The sequence below is a fragment of the Macaca mulatta genome, chromosome 3, assembly GCF_049350105.2.
Source record: "Macaca mulatta isolate MMU2019108-1 chromosome 3, T2T-MMU8v2.0, whole genome shotgun sequence".
In the NCBI taxonomy this organism is placed as follows: Eukaryota; Metazoa; Chordata; class Mammalia; order Primates; family Cercopithecidae; genus Macaca; species Macaca mulatta.
The window spans coordinates 110430591-110452419 of NC_133408.1; the positions used below are offsets into that span (position 1 = coordinate 110430591).

General features: G+C 34.8%; 1 protein-coding gene across 19 annotated transcripts in view; it reads left to right on the plus strand.

Annotated features, from left to right (window-relative positions):
* Positions 1 to 21829, plus strand: part of SNX13 (sorting nexin 13) — a 177517-nt gene that overhangs the window by 78664 nt on the left and 77024 nt on the right. For all 19 annotated transcript variants that reach the window (XM_077998037.1, XM_077998040.1, XM_077998038.1 and 16 more), the window contains 4 exons: positions 10259 to 10397; positions 10785 to 10873; positions 15501 to 15600; positions 21162 to 21355. In XM_077998037.1, coding sequence (XP_077854163.1) covers positions 10259 to 10397; positions 10785 to 10873; positions 15501 to 15600; positions 21162 to 21355 — 522 coding nt within the window. The remainder of the gene's footprint in view (positions 1 to 10258; positions 10398 to 10784; positions 10874 to 15500; positions 15601 to 21161; positions 21356 to 21829) is intronic.

Consider the following 21829-nt stretch of genomic DNA (forward strand, 5'->3'; position numbering starts at 1 on the left):
CTTTGGCCTCGGCCAGCCCAGAGAGGGACTCCCACAATGCGGTGGCAGACTGAAGGACTCCTCAAGTTTGGCCAGAGTAGACGCTGTGGCCTGAGGAGGTGTTGAGAGCGAGTGAAGGCTGCTAGCAGGTTGTCACCTCTCAGCAGGGGTGGGTTGAAAGGGGTATTCTCCTGCCTTGCCATATTTTTACTTAATGAACAGGAATGCAATCTCTATTGTACTTTGCAATAAAATATCAGGAATAAAAATATCTGTGCGTGGTGGTGCATACTTGTGGTCCCAGCTACTCCAGAGGCTGAAGTGGGAAGATCATGTGAGCCCAGGAGATCAAAGCTGTAGTGAGCTGTGATTGTGCCATTGTATTCCAGCCTAGGCAACAGAGCAAGACCCCATCACACACACACACGCGTGCACACACACACACGAAAAGTCACAAATAAATGGAAACACATACTATGTTCATGAAGTGACCTAATATTGTAAAGACAGCCATACTCCCCAGAACAATTTACAGATTCAGTGCAATTCTTACCAAAATCCCAATGATGTTTCTTTGCACTTCACCCTTCCTGATTTCAGAACCTATTACAAAGCTACAGTAATTAACTGTATGGTGCTGGCATAAAGATAGAAATGTAGACTTAGTGGAACAGAGTAGAGAACCGAGAAGTTCTCATATGTGTACTCAAATAATCTGCATGGGTTTGTATCAAGGCTACAAAATGGGAAAGAATAATCTCTTCAGCAAATGGTATTGGGAAGACAGGATAGCCACATGCTAAAGGATGAAGGTGTTCCCTTAACCTTGCCCTACATGTAAAAAACTCAAAATGGATTAAAGACCTGAAACGACAAAATTCCTAGAAGCATATGTAAGGGAAAAGCTTCTTAGATTTGACTATGATTTCTTTGATATGATACCAAAAGCTCAGACAAAAATAACAAAAATAGTGAGTGGGAGTGTATCAGACTAAAAAGCTGCCCAGCAAAGGAGCAATCACCAGAGTGAAAAAGTACCCTATAGAATGGGTGAAAATATTTGCAAGCATATATCTGATTAGGAGTTAACATCCATCATATATAAAGAACTCATACTACTCAACAACAGGAAAAAGAAAAGTATTTAAAAATGTGCAAAATATTGTAATGACATATCTCGACGGAAGTTATACAGATGGCCAAGAGTGATAGGAAAAGATGCACAACATCCCTAATCATTATGGAAATGCAAATCAAAACCATAATAGTAAATGAATTATCTTACACCATTTGGTCACTATTAAAAGAAGAAAAACAAAATAACAGGTGTTGGCAAGGATGTGGAAAAATTGCAGCTCTTGTGCACTATTTATGGAATGTAAAATGGTGTAGACACTTTGGAAAACAGTTTGGAGGTTCTTCTCAAAATTGTTACTGTATGATCTAACAATCCCACGTCTAGGTCTCTATTCAAAAGAATTGAAAACAGGATCTTAAAGGGATATTTGTGTAATCATGATTGTAGTATTCACAGTAGCCAAGAGGTGGAAATTACCTTAAGTGTCTATCAACAGATGAATGTGTAAAGAGAATGTGGTATACACATACAATAAAATATTATTCAGCCTTACAAAAAAAGGAAATCCTGTATATCCTACAACATGATGAACCTTGAGAATACTGTGTTAAATGAAATAAGCTTATCACACAAAGACAAATACTGCATGATCCCTCTTTGAGTAGTCAAACTCTTAGTAAAATGTTGGTTGCCAGGATCTGGGAGGAGAGAACAAACAGGATTTGTTGTTCAGTGGAACTAGAATTTCAGTTTTCAAGATAAAAGATCAGAGAAATGTTAAAAACAGTGTTCTGATAGTTTATACCATTGTTAACTTAAAATGTTTTAAGGTGATAAATTCTATGTTTTGTGTTTTTGACCACAGTAGAAAAAAGAAGGAAATGAACAAATTGTCTTTCAGAGTTTTGTTATAATTTTGCCTTTCCAGTAGCGGTATTTGATAGTTCTGGTCTTTCCACATTCTGATTAACATTTAGCATTGTCAGTCTTAAATTTCAACTTCTCTAGTACATGTGAATTGGTATTTTGTTGTGGTTACTTGCAGTTTCTTTATTACTAATGATACTGAGCATTTTTTCCTGTGATTATTGGCCTGTTTTGTATCTTTTTTTCCAAGTGCTCATTTTCTCTCCTTCTGTTTATCTTTTTTAAATTGATAATGTAAGAATGCTTCATGTATTCTACATAGAAGTTCTTTATCAGGTATATGTATTGCAGATATTATTCCCCAAGTTATGACTTGTTTTTTTTTTCTCGTTCAATGATATCTTTTGATGACAATTTAAAAATTTTGATGAAACATAATTTCCCAATTCGTGTTCCACAGCTAGTATTTTTATGGTCTTCTCCAGGAAATCCTTGTTTATTTGAAGATTACCAAGTTATTTGCCTATGCTAAGTTTTATAATTTTTACTTTTATATTTTGTTCTATGATTTATCTCCCATTTTTTATGTGTGTGAAATACAACAGTTTAGATTGATTTTTAAAATACAGATATCTAGATATTCTAGCACCATTTGTTGAAAAGACTTTTTCATAAAAGTTATTTCCTTGGCACCTTACTAAAATATCAGTTTGCTATAATATGTTTGGTTGTGATTTTGGACTGTGTTCTTTTCTGTTACTCTCTTTGTGTACCCATATGCAAAGATCATACTTTCTGATTACTTTAGCTTTATAGTAATATTGAAATGGGACAATATGAGTCTTTTACAGTTGTTCTTTTTCTCTAGGATTGTTTTGATTATTTTCCACATAAAATTTATCAAAGGTTTAGTTTTTATTAAAAACATATTAGAATTTTAATTGTGATTACATTGAATCTATAGATGAATTTAGGAATAATGGATATTTTAACATTTTGTCTTATCTAGGAACATGGCATCTCTCCATTTATGGAAGCCTCTGTAATTTCTCTCAGCATTGTTTTGTAGTTTTTAGAGTTTATGTATCTTTCACATTTTTAAAATAAATTTTTATAAATATTTTATGTTTTTGATGCTGTTATGTGATTTGTTTCTTGATTTATTTTTCAGATTGTTTACTATTGACATATGGAAATGATACTGAGTATTATACGTTGATTTTGTATTATGCAACATTTTTTGGTTTCTTTAGGTGTTTCTAAATAGGTGTTTATGTGGTCTGCAGACAAGGACAGATTGACTTTTTCCTTTCCAATTTGGATGCCCTTTATTTCTCTCTTGCCTAATTACTCTGTCTAGGACTTTGAGTACTAGGTTGAATAAAATGTGTAAGAGTAGACATCATTTTTCTCCTGGTTCTTAAAGGAAAAGGTTTTAGATTTTCTCCACTCAGTATGATGTTAACTGTGAGTTAGTCATATATGGCGTTTAATTGAGTTGAGGTATTTTCCTTCTATACCTAATATTTTGGGAGATTTTATTGTAAAGGCATGTGGAATGTTACTGAATGCCCCTTCAACATCTATTGAAATGATAATGTTTTTTGTGCTTAATTCTGTTAACATCATGTATTATGCTTATCAATTTTCATATATTGAACCGTTCTTGCATTCCTGTGATGAATCCCACTTGATCATGGTGAATAATCTTTTTAATGCGTTGTTGAATTAAATTTACTAGTTTTTTTTTTTGAGACGGAGTCTTGCTCTGTAGTTCAGTGGCGCCATCTCAGCTCACTGTACCCTCCACCACCCAGGTTCAAGCAATTCTCCCTGCCTCAGCCTCCCGAGTAACTGGGATTATAGGTGCCTGCCATCGTGCCTTCCTAATTTTTGTATATTTAATAGAGATGAGATTTTACCATGTTGGCCAGGCTGGTCTTGAACTCCTGACCTCAGGTGATCCGCCATCTCGGCCTCCCAAAGTGCTGAGATTATAGGTGTGAGCCACCATGCCTGGCCAGTTTACTAGTATTTTGTTGAGGATCTATCTTGACATCTTTGTTCATCAGGGATGAGCTTGTAGTTTTCTTTTTTTGTTGTGTCCTTGTGTTGGTGTTAGAGTAATGCTGGGCTTGTAGAATGAGTTTCAAAGTATGCCTTCCTCTTTAATTTTTGGAAACATTGAATAGAATCAATATTAGTTCATTTAAAAATATTTGGAAGAATTCAGCAGCTGTGAAGCCATCAGGTCTTGGGCTTTTCTTGGATGAGATACTTCTATTACTGCTTCAATCTTATTACTCGTTACTGGAATGTTCAGATTTTCTATTTCTTTATGGTTTATTCCTGGTAATTTTATGTGTCAGGAATTTATTCATTTCTTCTAGGTTTTCCAGTTTGTTGGAGCATAATTATTTGTAATGGTCTCTGATGATCCTTTATATTTCTGTTGTATCGTTGTAGTATATCCATTTTCATCTCTGATTGTATTTTTTTGGTGCCTCTTTTTTTCTTAGTCTAGCCTAAACATTTATTGATTTTGTCTCTCCCTTTAAAATATCACTTTTCAACTCAATCTTTTGTATTGTTTTCTTAGTCTCAGTTTCATTTATTTTTGTGCTAAATCTTAATTTGGGGTTTGGTTTGGTATTGCTTTTCTAGTTCCTTCAGGTGAATTTCCTTTTTCTTTTCTTTCTTTATTTTTTTCTTGATAGAGAGTCTCACTCTGTCAGCTAGGCTCAAGTGTGGTGGCATGATCACAGCTCATTGCAACGTCAGCCTGGCTACTTTTTAAATTTTTTTGTAGAGACAGGATCTTACTATGTTGCCCAGCTAGTCGTAAACTTCTGGCTCAAGTAGTCCTCCCACCTCAACCTCCCAAAGTGCTGGGATTACAAGTGGGAGGCATATACGTGGCCTACATTCAGCTGCTCTATGTCTTTTAATTGGGGAATTTAGTCCACTTACATTTAGCTTTATAGAAATATAAATAAATACTGATAAAATAAATAAATACTGATAGGTAAGGAGGTAACTATTTTTTAGTTGTAACTTTCTGCTTCCTTCTTACTGTCTTCTTTTGTGGTTAAGTGATTTTTCTCTGGTAGTATGTTTTAATTTCTTGCTTTTTAGTTTAACTATTACAGGTTTTTGGATTGTCACTACCATGAGGCTTACAAAAGATACCTTAAATTTATAACAAGTTATTTTGAACTGATGACAACTTAACTTTGATTGCAAAGAAAGAAACAAAGAAAATTGTAAAGAACTTTAAACTTTAATCCTCCCACATTTTGACTTTTGTTGTTTCAGTTTACATTGTTGATATCGTTCAGGGTCGAATTCTAATTCTACTTCTCTTGCCATTTCTACCACATCTGTGATGACTTCCTTCACTGAAGTCTTGAACCCCTTAAAGTCATCTGTGAAGATTGGAATCAACTGCCAATCTTCTGTGAATGTTGATATTTGACCTCATCCAATGAATCATGAATATTCATAATGGCATCTAGAATAATGAGTCATTTCTAGAAGGTTTTCAGTTTACTTTGTTCAGATCCATCAGAGGAATCACTAGGGCAAATACCCTTAGCTTTACAAAAAGTGCATTTCCTAAATAGTAAGACTTGAGAGGTGAAATTACTCCTTCATCCTAGGGCTGCAGAATGGATATTGTTTTAGTAGGCATGAAAACAACATTGATATCCTTCATCAGAGCCCGGGGGAGACCAGGTGTGTTGTCAGTGAGCAGTAATATTTTGAAAGGAATCTCTTTGTAAGTGGTACATCTCAACAGTGTGCTTAAAATATTTAGTAGACCATGTTGTAAACAGACTTGCTGTTATTCAGGCTTTCTTGTTCCATTTCTGGAGCAAAGGTAGAGTAGATTTAGCATAATTCCTGAGGACCCTAGGATTTTTGGAATAGTAAATGAGCATTGGCTTTAACTTAGAGTCACTACTAGCCTCTAACAAGGTACTCATTCTGTCTTTTGAGGCTTTGAAGCCAAACATTGGCTTTTACTCTCTAGTTGTAAAGGTAGTAGATGGCATCTTTTCTCCATATAAGGCTGTTTTGTCTACAGTGAAAAATCTGTTTAGTGTAGCCACCATTATCAATGATCTAGACTAAATCTGGATGACTTGCCATATAGCTTCTACATCAGGACTTACTGCTTCACCTTGTACTTCTATGTTATGGAGACAGCTTCTTTCTTCAAACCTCCAATTTCTGTTAGCTTCAAACTCTTCTTCTGCAGTTTCCTTACCTCTTTCAGCCTTTATAGAATTGAAGCTAGTCTGGGCCTTGTTCTGGAATAGGCTTTGGACAAACGGAATGTTGTCTGGTGTGATTTTCTATCCTTTACCACTAATACTTTCTCCATATCACCCATAAGTGTTTTTCATGTTTATCATTCATCTGTTCTGGAGCAGCACTTTTAATTTCCCTGAAGAACCTTTTTTTTGGGGGGGAGGGGTATTCTTATATTGGATGATTGTTTAGTGTGAGAGAGCAAGCTTTCAGTCTGTCTTGGCTTTTGATACATTTTCCTGGCTAAGCTTAGTCATTTTTAGCTTTTGATTGAAAATGAAAGATATGTGACTTTTCCTTTTGCTTGAACACTTAGAGTTCATTGTAGGGTAACTAATTGGTCTAACTTCAGTGTTGTTGTGTCTCAGTTAATAGAGAGGCCCTGCTAAAGGGAGAGAGACAGAGGAATGGTGAGTTATGGCGCAGTCAGAATATACAAAACAATTTATCAATTAATTTTGTCATCTTAAATGAGTATGGTTTGTAGTGCACCAAAGCAATAATAATATCAAAGGTCACTGATCACCATAGTAGATATAGTAATAATGAAAAGGTCTGAAATATTCTGAAAATTATTAAAATGTGACTATGCCCATGACGTGGGCACATGTTGTTGGAAAAATGCTGATAAGAGTTTCTGGACACAGGGTTGCTGGAAAACTTCAGTTTGTTAAAAAAACACAGTGTGAAGTGTCATAGTAAAGCACAGTGGAATTGAAACAAGGTATTCTTGTATTCTGTTTAATTATTTTAATGACTTTCCAGCTATTTCTTGTTACTACAACCATTATTATTTTAGTGGTTGCTCTAGGAATTAGTGTCCTCTTTAAGTTGTCATCATATGCCTAGAGGGCAGTACTTTATCACCTCATATGAAATATGAAGAACCTTGCTATAGCATAATTTTAATTAGCCCCCATCCTTTGTTCTTTTTCGTTATATATTTTACATCTACACTCATAATTTACTCCACAGTGCCATGCTCATTGTTGCATTAAACACCCTTTCTTAAAGAAATAAAGAACAGAAAAAAATTGTTTACGCTCATACATTTACTTAGTATTTTCAGTACTCTTCATTATTTTTTGTAGGTACAAATTTTAGTTTTGTGGTCATTTTTCTTCATTCTGAAGAACTTTCTTTAGGATTCTGTGTATTGCCAATTTTCTTTCTTTCTTTTTTTTAATTTGCTTTATTTTATTTTATTTTATTTTTTTGAGACGGAGTCTTGCTCTGTTGCCCAGGCTGGAGTGCAGTGGCATGATTTTGGCTCACTGTAACCTCTGCCTCCCGGGTTCAAGCAGTTCTCTGCCTCAGCCTCCCAAGTACCTGGGATTACAGGTGCCTGCCAGCATGCCTGCCTAATTTTTGTATTTTTAGTAGAGATGGGGTTTCACCATTTTGACCAGCCTGGTCCTGAACTCCTGACCTCATGATCCACCCACCTCAGCCTCCCAAAGTGTTGGGATTACAGGCGTGAGCCACTGTGCCTGGCCTATTGCCAATTTTTTGTGACAAATTATCCGACCTTTTTATTCTCTGAAAATATTTTCATTTACTGCCAAGTTTGAAGGATATTTCATTGATGTAGAATTGCTCTACTTTTTCTTTTAGTACTTTAAAAATTGTTTTATTTTCCTCTTGCCTCTGTTTTTAATCAGAAGTCAGCTTCCACTGTATAATTGATCCCTTCTATGTAATGCATCTTTTTACATAGTCTTGTGCTTTTATAGTATTCAGTTATTTGGCTTTTTGTTTAAAATAGATAACATCTCAAGTCTATTACCTTTTCACAGCCCACTCTTCTTGCTTTGCTTAGTTTAAATTTTATTTACAGTCATAGTTATTAATCCCTCCACAACATCCTGACTTCTTTACCTCTTTATTTGCTTATTGACACTACAACACTGGTTAAATCCAACATAACTGCTTCTCCATTCCTATTTTTAAGCAGGTGAATGTGGCTGATGAAAAAAAAGAAACCTACACTGGTCTCATTTTAAATTCATGAGCACGAATCTCATTTGTGCCCTTATTCTTTCTTGCCTTGCAATCATTAAATTTTTCCTGTTATGTTATCTGCTCCACTCTTCTGATCAACTCTTTTATACTTCCTTCACTTTCATTTAGCATATTTTTTTCACATCTTTTCTCTTAGCTCATGACCATAGTACTCCACTGAAAAAATTGAGGAAATCAAAAGAGATGTTTTGTAATATCCTGTTATCACATACATTCATAACTTGTATCTATGCATGTATATTTTATATTTTCTTCTGTTACCGTGGATGAAATACCCATGTATCCAGGTAAAGCAAGTCCTTTATGTGTGCATTGTAACCAACTTCTTCTAGACAATTTCATTTTATTGCTTTGGCAATTTTACACTTTCTCTCTGTACCATCACATTTTTACTCTTTATATGATCATTCTTATTATCATACACCTTTGTCATTATCTCTCTCATCTTAAAAAAGAGATAAAGCAAGTCATTGATCTTACATTCCATTTTAGGCAGTACTCTTTTCTCCTGCTTATTTTTTTTACAGCAAAACTTTATAAGATGGTTGACTGTTGGCTGTCTACATTTTTCCTTCTCTTTTTTTCTTTTCTTTTCTGAGACAGAATCTCACTCTGGTGCCCAACGTGGAGTGCAGTGGCACGATCTCAGCTCACTTCAACCTCTGCCTCCTATGCCCAAGCGATTATCTCACCTCAGCCTTCCAAGTAGCTGGGATTACAGGCACCTACTACCATGCCCAGCTAATTTTTGTATTTTTAGTAGAGACGGGGTTTCACCGTGTTGGCCAGGCTGATCTCGAACTCCTGACTTAAGGTGATCCGCCCGCCTTGGCCTACCAAAGTGCTGCGATTACAAGCACTGCACCCAGCCATCATTTTTTAAAAACACTTCTTTACTTGGCTTGTTAGAACACCAAAGTTTGTTGATTTTTTTTTTCTACGTTTTTGGCTTTTCTCAGTCTTTTTGCTGTGTAAGTAAATCTTCTGAGTATCTCTCCTTAGATCTCTTCTTTTTTCACTCTACCCTCATTCTCTTGATTATTTCCATCCATGTTCATGGTTTTAAGTGTCATCTCCATGTCAATGACTTTTAAATGCATATTTCTGTGTAGTCCTCCTTTCTGAACTCTTGTCCATCATATTCAAAAGCATGCTAATGACCATTTTTATATTTAATGAGATCTCACACTTAATTTTGCCAAAACACCCTCATAATATTTTGCCTCCCCGCCACTGTCCCTGGCAAATGCTGCATCTCTTAATTTTTTTTCTCCGTCTTGTTTAGTGGTAACTCCACTATTCCAGTTGTCAGGCCAACGATGTTAGTGTAGTTCTATGTTCTCTTCATTTCATGGCGATATCTGATTTATCAGCAAATTCTTTTGGCATTGTCTTTATAAAACACTTTTTACCAGAAAACACTTTATAACACACTTTGTACCACACCACCACTGTCACCACCCTGCTCCCTGACTATATTATCTTTCACTTGTGTTATTAACTGGTCTTTTTTTGTGTTTTTGGCTCTGCCTTTATTTTTATACAGCAACACAGTGATTGTGTTATATTTTAGGTTAGAGAGTGTTACTCTTCTGTTTAAACCTTCCAGTTTAACTTCTGACTTGCTTCAGAGTGAAAGCTAAAACCTTTATACTATAACAGAAGATTTGCCATCCATTGCTGCTGACCATATCTTCTGCTCAGCTTGTCTTTGGTTTATTTCCAGTCATCATGGCTTCTTTGCTATCATCAAATATTGTGAGCATATTCCTATTCCTGCAGTTTCAAACATGCTATATAATACTTACTTTATTTTATTTGCAGTCTAAGAACCATTGGTGCCCAAATATAGGTGCCCAAATACAGAGCTTTTTTCTTTTTGTTGTAAGCACTGAGTATGCAGCAAATTGTCCTAGCACATAGTAGGCACTCAGGATTCAGTTTTCCTTTTAATAAGTGAGTTCCTCTTTCACCTATTTTTCTTAAACTTGTTTTCAGATCCGTGATTCTAACTGCAACTATGAGGCCTTTATGAACATTATTAAATTGAGTGACAATATTGGAGAGCTAGAAGCAGTCAGAGATAAGGCAGCAGAAGAATTACAGTATCTTAGATCTCTAGATACAGCTGGTGATGGTAAGTAATGTATTTAATTTAAAGTATTTTTTGAAGGATTATTATATCTTCAAAACTTTGGTTAATTTACCTAAATGTCATTTTCTGCTATTAATGTTTTCACTTTAATTAAATCTTCCTTATTAGATTAACATGTGCTTAGTTAGAGTAAAAGGATTATTTTCAGAATGTGAGAATGTGATTATTGTAATTATCCCTAGAGTGGAGGTAATTGGCATGGTTTACTTTTAATTAAATAATTTCACTGTATAATTTCAGATGGTTTCTTTTATTGAATAAAACAATTGCTGTATTATTGGTTATTTTGTTAAATTACAGTAAGTGCATGTTTAAAGTATTTAATAAATAACATTACCACTTTCTAGTTCATGATTTGTTTGCTTTTAGATATCAACACTATCAAAAATCAAATAAATAGCTTACTATTCGTAAAGAAGGTATGTGACTCAAGAATACAGCGATTGCAGTCAGGCAAAGTAAGTAAAGTACTTTTGAATTAATGTAATTAATGTTTAGTTATAAATACTTTATAGGGATTAAAATGCACAGTAAAGGACAAAAAGTAGGACATTTCCCAGTGCAGCACTTTACAAGAGGACTTTAAAAAGAGTTTTCTTTTCGACAATGTGATATAAATATTTGTTAAAACATGCCAAAAAGGTTAACTAAAGTGCTGCCTGAAAAATTTTAAAGTAATTGAAGATTTTATTTTATTCCTTGATTTATTTATGCACTTACTTGGGTATCGTTTTCAAAATTTACATTTATTCAGTTTTGTGAGTTGGGTGCTTTTTAGAAGAGCCAAGTAGACAAACTCTTTTCATGGAGTTTACATTTTAGTTGCAGAGTCAGGAAATAAATCAATAAGCAAACTGATGCATAATATCAGGTGGTGATATCTACTGCAAAAAAACAGTAATAAAGCAAAGTAGCATATAGAAAATGTCTTGGACTGGTTTAGATAGGTGCTGAGAGGTTTGATGACACTTGATTGTAGTGAGATCTAAATAACATGAGGCAGTTAGTCCTGTGCTGTATTTTTGCTTGCCTTTGAAGTATCGATCTTACAGGCAGTCATGAGAGCAGATGCAGGAGCACTAAGGTAAGAATGTCTTTGGTGAATTGGAGGAGGTCGTTGTGATTGGTATGGAATGAATGAGCTATTGTGCTAGGAATGAAGTCATAGAAGAACCGGGGGGTTAGATCTTATATGGTCATATATGGTCTTACTGGCCATAGTAAGAGTTTTATTCTAATTATGATGAAAGTCAATTGGAGATTTGCCCTGGCAAGTGACATTACCTGACTTACGAGCTAAAAGTTAAAATTATTGTCTTTATTCTTTGTGAAGAATAGACACAAAGTATGAGACGATATGGGTAAGAATGGAAACTGAAAGATTATTTGCGATAACTCCTGATTTAAAACTAGGTAAGAGATGTCTATGGAGGTTGTGAGAAGCGATTAGAGACTGGATATAGTGCTAGTAGGATTTTCTTAATGGAGTGAATATGGGGTGAGAAGGAAAAAAAAATAACTCAAGGACAATTTCAGGGTATTTTGGTTTGAGCAACTGTATAAATAGTGGTGCTGTTTACTGAATTGGGTAACACAGAGAGAGGAGGAGGTTTGGAAAAGAGAATTGAGTTTTGGGTATTTTAATTTTATATCCCTGTTTGACATTCAAGTAGACATGCTACTTGGTAATCTTGAGTTCTAAGGAAAAGTTAGTGATGGAGACGAATTTTGTAAATTCTCAACAATTATCAGATGTTTAATGAGAGACTGGATGATGTTATCTAAAAGAGCGTGTGTAAGTAGGAATGCATTGGTGACTTGGTCCTACTACACTTCAGTGAATAGAGTTTAAGACAAAGAGTCTAGCCAAAGAAACAGAGTAAATAGCCAGTGAGATTGGAGGAAAACCTGAGCATGTGATATTGAAGCAGGATATTTCCCTGACCCCTTCGCAGGACTTGCAGCAGGGGTGCCTGGTTTACTCATCCTGCCATTCTCAACTTCTTGTGGTGGGGGGCGTGCAAGCAAACGAGTGAGAACTTGAGTGAAGGAGTGCTGGAACAAGCCTGCCACTTCGGTACTGGCGAGATCACACTCTACTCACTCGGACCCACTGTATTCCACCCCTCACAACAGGGAGTGCACAAGTGACTGGGTGGAGGAACTGGCCCAGATGCATTAGTGCTGGCAAGAGCAAACCCTGTTCAGGCCCTACAGCTGTCCAGTTCGGGGTGCCTGTGACTCCCAAAGCCCCAGAAGGTGTGTGACAGTGCTCTCTTAGCTCTGCTGTCTGTGGATGGCTTAAGGGTTAACAGCTCAGTGGACCATTTGCCTTTTTGCATGAGGCAGCTGCCCTCCGCCGGTGAGGGCAAAGGGCCAGTGTGACAGCCTTTTGTGTCTGCACTCGTGGCTTCTGAGCTCTTATTCGGCATCCAGGAAAAATGAAGTTGCATCAATGAGTTGAAAGATGGTAAATACTGGAGATTTTATGGCCGATGAAAGTGGCTCTCAGTGGGAAGGGGAGCTGAAAAGGGGAATGGGGCAGGTAGGTAATCTTCCCCTGAAGTCCGACTGTCTCCATTTGGATTCTTTCTGAAGTTATGCCATCAAGCTGTCCCTTTGAAGTCCAGTCGCTTCTCTCCAATATCCAGCCGTAGTCCTGGCTATCAACTGAGTCTGGGGTTTTTATAGGCACAGAATGCGGTGGTGTGCGGCCATGGGCGGTTTAGGAAAAGGCAACATTTGAGCAGGAAAACAGGGATGTAAGTTTTCACTTAGGGTTCCGGTCTCAGGCTTTTTGGCTTGAGGGTGGTGTTTCGCTAGGGACTGCCCTTTTCTGCCTAGAATTTTGTGCACCCTGTCCCTATCAATATCTCAGAAGCCAAATGCAAAAAGTGTTTATAAAAGGGAAAGATGAGGTGTATCAAAGGATAACATGGAGAAAGATGAAGACTGAGAATTGATCAGTGGACTTACTACCTTCCGGATTATTGGTGATCTAATGAGAACATTTTTTTGTGGAGTAGTGGAGAAAATCTTAATTGGAGTTCGTCCATGAGAGAATGAGAAGAGGTAAATTAGAAACAGGAATGATAGTTGCTCTTTAGAGAAGTTTTGCCCTAAAGGAGAGCAGAGATTTGGGGCTTTAAAGCAGGAAAAAGCATTTCTTAATACCCTTAGGTTTTTAATGAGGTCACATTTTTGCTGTGGTTTTCTGTTTTGAAAATTTATTTATGACTCTCTGGTCTTATAATTTTACAGTGTATTTAAATTCCTTAAGGAATAGAAGAATTATTTTTAAAAACCATGGTGGCACATGCCTGTAATCCCAGCTACTCGGGAGGCTGAGGCAGGAGAATCACTTGAACCTGGGAGGTGGAGGTTGCGGCGAGCCGAGATCATGCCATTGCACTCCAGCCTGGGCAACAAGAGCGAAACTCCGTCTCAAAAAAACAAACAAAAAAACACGTTAAATTTAGTTTTCTAGATGAATTATAACTTAAGAAACATTACTTGAGGGCCATATTTGTTACGTGTGTATGTGTGTGTGTGTACCTTTGTTTTGGTTAACTATATTTTAAAACTAGTTTATATACTCATGCAAATTAGCATAGAAGAAAGATACAGTTTCACTTGTGCTTTTCTTTACTTCCTTATCTAGATCTCAGAGGTAGTGATCTTTCAGTGTCATTACTCAGTGTTTTTTCCCAGGCACTTTTTGATATTGAATCCTTTTAAAATTTAGATATTTTGTTTGCAAGCCTGTCAATTCCATTTTGAATACAAGCTTTTATTTTTTAATGAGCTCAGATCATACAGTGTTTTCCTTTGTAAATAAACTCAGAATCCCCACGGATTTGCAGTTACATAGCTATGTTACTTATCTTGAAATCTTAGAAACCTTTATCCTCAGTGAATTTTCCTTCCCATCCTGTATCTGTGGAGCCGCTGCTGGGCAGGATAAAGAGGTGATACAATTTGAAGAAGGGAGACTTATTAGAAATCATGTGCTGGCTCTAGATTGCTCTCTACCAGACTTTGAAAGTCAATTCGCTGTTATTATTCAGTACTTACATGAAGGAAAATACAAATTATAGAGATGGATTTGTTTTTCTTTTTTAATTCTCTTCATTTTCCTTTATTTACCACTTATGCTTAATTTAGTATCTGCCTCTGAATATGGCAGCCTACTTCATTTACAGTAAACCTGCCTATTTTTCTTTTTTAAATAGAGGGTTCTGAAATATGGATTTGGGAATATAGAGAAGCCAGTGAAAATGAATAATTCATAGAAACATTATGGCTGTTATGGAAAGGGCAGCAGCATTTGAAAACACATAGTCATACTTACCGGCTTTGCGACTTAATAGGCAACCTTTTTCATCTTCGTTTTCCTTATCTGTTAAGTAGGCTTGGTGATACAGATCCAACAGTATTGCTGTGCAGATTAAATGAAGTAATATGTGTAATGTAACTAGCACAATGCCTGATACGTAGATGCTCTTTAAATTTTGAACCCAACTTTTCCTTTTTTTTTTTCATGTGTAGGTTGTTTCCTTGCTCTATGACTTTGAAAAGTATGTCTGAAATTCACTGTTTAGAGAGTCTGGAAAAAAACACATTTTCTGTAATAATTAGAGATTTTTATTGAGTTAGGAGCAAAATTACTCTTTAGGCATATTTTGTTTTCCTAGTAATAAATAGACTTTATACATGAAAATGTTGAGTTTTTAAAATTCTTGCATATATTAAACATTTCCTTCACCCTTTTAGCCTCTGGAATGTTCATTTTCATATGGAATATATATAGAGAGAGAATAATTGAAAATATAGTGATTTCTATTTATTTTATATTGAAAGAGTTGAATGCTAATATTTTTAATGTGCTAATATTTTTAATTTGCTAAGCGACACTTGGAATTTAAATTCACAGAATGTATATCTATTGGGAAACAACATGCATGAGAAGGGAAGAACTTCATCTTTACTCCATTTTAGCTTGATTTTTTTCCGTATATTTATGTAAACATCTTTAACAATGAATGATTAGATAAAATATTAACTTATATTCACTTTTGCCTGTAGGAAATAAATACTGTGAAACTTGCAGCAAACTTTGGGAAACTTTGCACAGTCCCCCTGGACAGCATTCTTGTAGACAATGTTGCACTACAATTTTTTATGGGTAGGTAGATCAATTCTGTTTAAATGATATAGCCATTGAATTTCTTTTTCCATTTTTTATTGTGGTAAAATACACATAAAATTTAGTATCTCAACTATTTTTAAGTGTATAGTTCAGTGATATTAAATGTATTCATGATGTTGTACAGAGATTACAACCATCAATATCCAGAATTATTTTTATCTTCCAAAACTGACACTCTACTCATTAAACACCAACTCTCTCCATTCCCCACACCCTCAACCCCTGCAACCCATTCTGCTTTCTGTCTCTATGATTTTGACTACTCTTAAGTACCTCATGTAGGTCGAATTGTACAGTGTTTGCCTTTTTGTGACTGGCTTACTCACTTAACATGAATATGCCCTCAAGTTTTATCCATGTTACAGCGTATGTGAGAATTTCCTTCCTTTTTAATGCTGAATAATACTCGTGTGTGTGTGTGTGTGTGTACACGTGCACACACTTGCTTCTCCCATTACCTCTTCTCCCTTCCCTCCACTTTTCCTAATTTCTCTGCCTAGTACTTCCAGTACTACGTTGAACAGGAGTGGCAAACGCAGGCATCTTTGTCTTGTTCCTGATCTTAAAGAAAAGTATTCTGTCTTTCATCATTGAGTATAATATTCACTGTGGGCTTTTTCATATACAGCTTTTATTATTTTGAGGTAGTAGCCTTCTGTTCCTAGTTTATTGAGTCTTTGTCATGAAAGTGTGGAATTTTGTGAAATGCTTTTTGTGCATCAATTAAGATATGTGGTGTTTATCCTTCATTCTGTTGTGCTGTATTACATTGATTTTTTTTTTTTGTATGTTCAACCATCTTTGGATTCCAGGAATAAATGCTACCTTAGTCATGGTATATAATCTCTAATATGCTGCTGAATTTGTTTTGCTAGTATTTTATTGAGGATTTTTACGTCAATATTTATAAGGAACATTGGTCTGTAGTTTTCTTGTACTATCTTTATCTGGCTCTGTTTTCAGAATAATGCTGGCCTCATAGAGTGAGTTAGGAAGTGTTTCCTGTTTAGTTTTTTGGAAAAATTTAAAAAGGATTGGTGTTACTTTTTCTTTAAATATTTGATAGAATTCACCAGTAAAGCTATTCAGGTCCAGGTCTTTTCTTTATTGAGGATTTTTGGTTACTGATTTAGTCTCCTTACTACCTATCAGTCTCCTCAGATTTTCAATTTCTTCATGATTTAGTCTTGGTAGATTTTCTGTGTTCTAGGCATTTTTCCATTTCCACTAGGATATCCGATTTATTGGCGTACAGTTGTTCATAGTACTTTTAGTTTTGTAGAGTCATTAGTAATATCCTCACTTTCACTTCCAATTTTAGTAATTTTAGTCTTTTCTCTTTTTGTCCTCCTAGATAAATGTTTGTCAATTTTGTCACTCTTTTCAAAGAATCAACTATTGCTTTCATTGACTTTTACTATTTTTCTGTTCTCTCTTTTGTTTATCTCTGCTGTAATCTTTACTGTTTCTTTCCTTCTGCTAGCTTTGGGTTTAATTTGTTCTTTTTCTATTTCCTTACATTATACAGTTAGAAAGCTTTACAACGTAAGGAAAGATGATTTGAGATTTTCCTTTTTGCTGTGTCCCATTAGTTTGGTATGTTATGTTTGTTTTAATTAATCTTTATGTATTTTCCAATTTCTCTTGTGATTTCTTCTTTGATCTATTGGTTGTGTGAGTGTGTTTTCATGTTTTCAAAGGATAAGTAGGGTAAATAAAAAGTGTGTTGTTTGATTTCCAAAAATATATGAGTTTTCCAGTTTTAATTTTGTTACTGATTTATAATTTTATCCCATTGTAGTTGGAGAAGATACTTTGCATGATATCCATTTTTAAAAACTTTATGAGATTCAATTTGTGGCCCACTGTATGGTCTGTTTTAGAAAATGTTCCCTGTGTACCTGAGAAGAAGCTGTATGCTGTTGTTGGAAAGTGTTCTGTATGTTTGTTAAATCTACCTGTTATATTGTGTTAAGTCCTCTATTTCCATACTCATCTTCTGTCTAGTTCTATCCGTTACTGAGAGTGGGGCATTGAAATCTCAAACTATGATTGTGGCACTATCTCTTTTTCCCTTCAAATCTGTCAGTTTTTGTTTCATATATTTTGATGATCTGTTACTAGGTATGAAAATGTTTATAATTGTTGTATCATTTTGTTATGCTGAATCTTTTATTAATATATAATAACCTTATTTATATCTTAACCTTTTTTGATTTAAAGTCTATTTTTCCTGATACTAGTATAGCTTCCCCTGCTCTATTTTGGTTGCTGTTTGCATGTGATGTGATTTTTCATCCTTTCACTTTCAATTTATTTATGTCTTTGTATCTAAAAATCTTTGTAGACAGTATATCATTGGATTGATTTTTTTAATCCATTCTGCCAGTCTCTGTCTTTTGATTAGAAAGTTTAATCTATTTACATTTAAAGTAATTATTAATAAGGAAAGACTTCTGTCATCTTGTTATTTGTTTTCTACATGCTTTATATCTTTTTTGATAGTAATTTTCTACGTAACTGACTTCTTTTGTATTTAGTTGATTTTTTGTAGTAACATGTTTAAATTTCTAATTCCTCTTATGTATATTATGTAGCTATTCTTTTTGTGGTTACTATGGGGATTACATGTAACATCCTAAATTTATAACACTGTAATTTGAAATTATATCAGCTTAATTTCAAATGCAGTCAAAACTTTGCTCCTTTACAGCTCTGTCACCATCCCTCTTTTGATGATGTCACAAAACTAAGTCTTTACAAATTGTGTGTTCAAATATGAACTAATAGTTCTTATTTAAATGAGTTACTTTTGTAGATTATGTAGAAACCAGGATGTGCAGTAACCAAGTACAATATTTCTGGCTTTCAGATTGATAATTAATTTTTTAAAAACCATATTCGTCTTTCCAGTCACATAGAAAACAAAAAAAAAATAGGAGTTACAACTCATTGTTAATAATACTAGCTTTTATAATTGCCCATATTTTTATTTTTACTGAGATATTTATTTCTTCATATGATTTCAAGGTACTAAGTTACTATCTAGTGTCCATTTGTTTAATTTACCCTTCAGCACATTTTGCAAGGCAGGTCTTATGGTAAGATGCTTCCTTTGCTTTTGTTTATCTGTGAATCCTTATTTCTCTCTCGTTGTGAAGTATAGTTTTGTCAGATATAGGAACTTGGTTGACAATATTTTTCTTTTAGCACTTTGAATATCACTCCATCACCTTCTGGCCTCCAAAGTTTCTTGAAAGAAATCCACTGATAATCTTTTGGGTTTTTTATATGTGTTGTTTTTCTCTTTCTGCTTTTGGATGATTTATATTTTGAAAGTTGAATTATAATGTGTCTCCATGTGGATATCTTTGAATTCATCTTAGTTGGAGATTGTTGAGCTTTTTGGATATTTATATTCATGCCTTTCTTCAAATTTGGGAAATTTTCACTTATTTCTTCAAATATGATCTGACGATTTCTCTCTGTCTTCTCTTTATAGAACTCCCACATGTAACTTGGTCCTGCAGGTACCTTAGGCTCTGTTTACTCTTCTTTATATTTTTACATTCTGTTTCTCGAATCTACAACTTTTATTATTCTATCCTTACATTTGCTGATTCCTCTGCCTGCTCAAATCTACCTTAAATTTCCTTTAGTGCATTTTTTATTTTAGTTATGTACTTTTCACCTCCATCATTTTATTTTGGTTTCTTCTAGGTTTTCTCTCTTTATTGATCTTTCCGTTTTGTTCATAGATTGTTTTCTTGACTTTCTTTACATCCTTCTTTAGTCTTTTGGGCATCTTTAAGGTAGTTATTTTAAAGTCTTCTTCTAGTAGATATTCCGTCAGGTCTTTTTTGGGGACAGTTTCTGTTGATGTATGTTGACATTTTTTCCTCTTTGAATGGGCCACACTTGCCACATACTTTGTGTGCCTTGTTGGGTGTGTGTGTGTGTGTGTGTGTGTGTGTGTGTGTGTGTATGAATAACTATTTGAATCTAATAATGTAGTAACTCTGGAAATCACTTTCTTCCCTTTCCTTAGGGTTTGCTGTTCTTTATTGTTGTTACTGTTTTTATTTTTAATATGTAGGCTGTCTATGCTAAGGATCAGCCTGAGGTATAAACTTAAAGTCTTCTCAAGACTATTCTGAGCTTGTGCTTTTCCCTGGGCAGGTATAGTCACTTTCTAATTTTCCCGCATATGTGGTTGCTTTTGAATGTCCTCATTTTTAATGCATGGCTCCCAAAGGGAGAAAAAGATAAAACTGTGGGAGTCAAGGGAGAAAGGGTGCCAGTCTTCTAAATACCTTGCTCGTTACTTCAGCAAGAAGTAAAGGGGCTTGGACCAATCAAGAGATATGCAACAACAAAGGCTGCCTATATTGTGTGCACCTCTGTGATCAGAAGCAGCAGTGTGCTGTCAGAGCCTAGATTCTGAATATTTGAAGGACAAGTTGTTTTTTGTCCACCCTGGTTCCTGCTTGCTGTGTACAAGCTAATTCTGGAGTGCATGCATAGCTACTTGTTCTAGGGGTCTGGGAGTGAGGAATGGGTAGCTGCAGTTGTGCTGCAGCTGAAGTGAACTGAAATTAACCAAAGCTTACTTCCCAAGCCTTCCCCTAAATATTGCAAATCTTCAGTAGATTCCAGAGTTCCAAATTAGTTACATCAGATTCTGCCATTGCACTTGCTGTGGAGGTGGAGAGAGAGAATTCTGGTGTTTCACACTCCCACATCTTCTTTGAAATTTTTAAGAATTTTAAATATTATTAAATTTTAAGTAGTTAATATTTTGCTTGCCAAATTCAGTCCTCTCTTTATTCTCTGAAATGTTTTTCTTTAGAAACCATGGAGGTAGAGCTTTATTTTGTTTTGAAGGAAATAGTTATCAAAACTAATGTGCATTTACCAAACTGCTTTTAAAATAAATTCTAGGAGATTCTAATGCAAATTAAAATTCATTGAGAAAGAGTACTTTATTGGGAACATACAATGTATAAAACCTGTTTGTATCATTTTTGTTCATGTGTACATGAGGGATTTTGTTTTTATACCATTTTAATATATGTATTTTTAATTTAGATTTTACTACTATTACATTAGAATTGCTTTTATCTGGAGGACATTTTCAGTAAACCTCTATACATTTTCATTTTTGTGATAAAAATATAAATATGTGGTTTGTTGAGTCATTTTAAAAAATATGTCTAGAAATATTCATAACAGTCTTTATTGAGAACAAATGTTGAATGTTTTATGTAACAAATTTATTCACTAGAGATTTTATCATGAAAAGTGGGATTTAAAAAATTATGAAATATATTCCTTCCCTTTTGTTTTTAACATAACTGTTTTTTTTAGCATAACTAATTTACAACTATATTTTCACCTCAGGGATTTGCTAAAACATTTTCAAAATGTGGAGTTTTAAACACTTGAAACTTTAGTCCTTCTTTACTTGTCATACAACTACATGGACCCCAAATTGTGTGACACTAATATTTATGTTATTATGGATTTTTGATTGGTAGATTACATGCAGCAAACTGGAGGTCAAGCACATCTATTCTTTTGGATGACAGTGGAAGGATACCGGGTTACCGCCCAACAGCAGCTAGAAGTTTTATTAAGTCGTCAGAGAGATGGAAAACATCAAACCAACCAAACCAAAGGTCTTTTAAGAGCAGCTGCTGTTGGAATTTATGAACAGTATTTATCAGAAAAGGTGAGAGTTTATTTTGATTACTGTTTTCTTCTTTATCAGTATTATTAATAATTTTTGTAATCCATTGCTTATGCCAGGCTGACTACCTCAAAAACGTTGTTTCCTTTAATCGATAACAATCTTCCTGTCTGTCTGTATCCTCGTTTAAGTGAAGATTCTGATGTTTAGGCAGTCAAATTATCATGTCCACAGTCATGCAAATACTAAATGACAGAATCAAGATTCAAGGTCACATATTAGATTCACCACAGGCTGAAAGTAAAAGTATAGAAAAAGATAAACCATGCAAAAATAAACAAAAGAGAGCACATATATATTTTTTAAAAATGTATATATGTTTAAATGTATGTATTAAACATATATACATTTAATAACAGCCCCCCAATGAATGAAACAAAAATTTGCAGAATTGAAGGGTAAGAGAGACAATTCAACAGTTATAGTTGGAGACTTCAATACCTCACTTGCGATAAT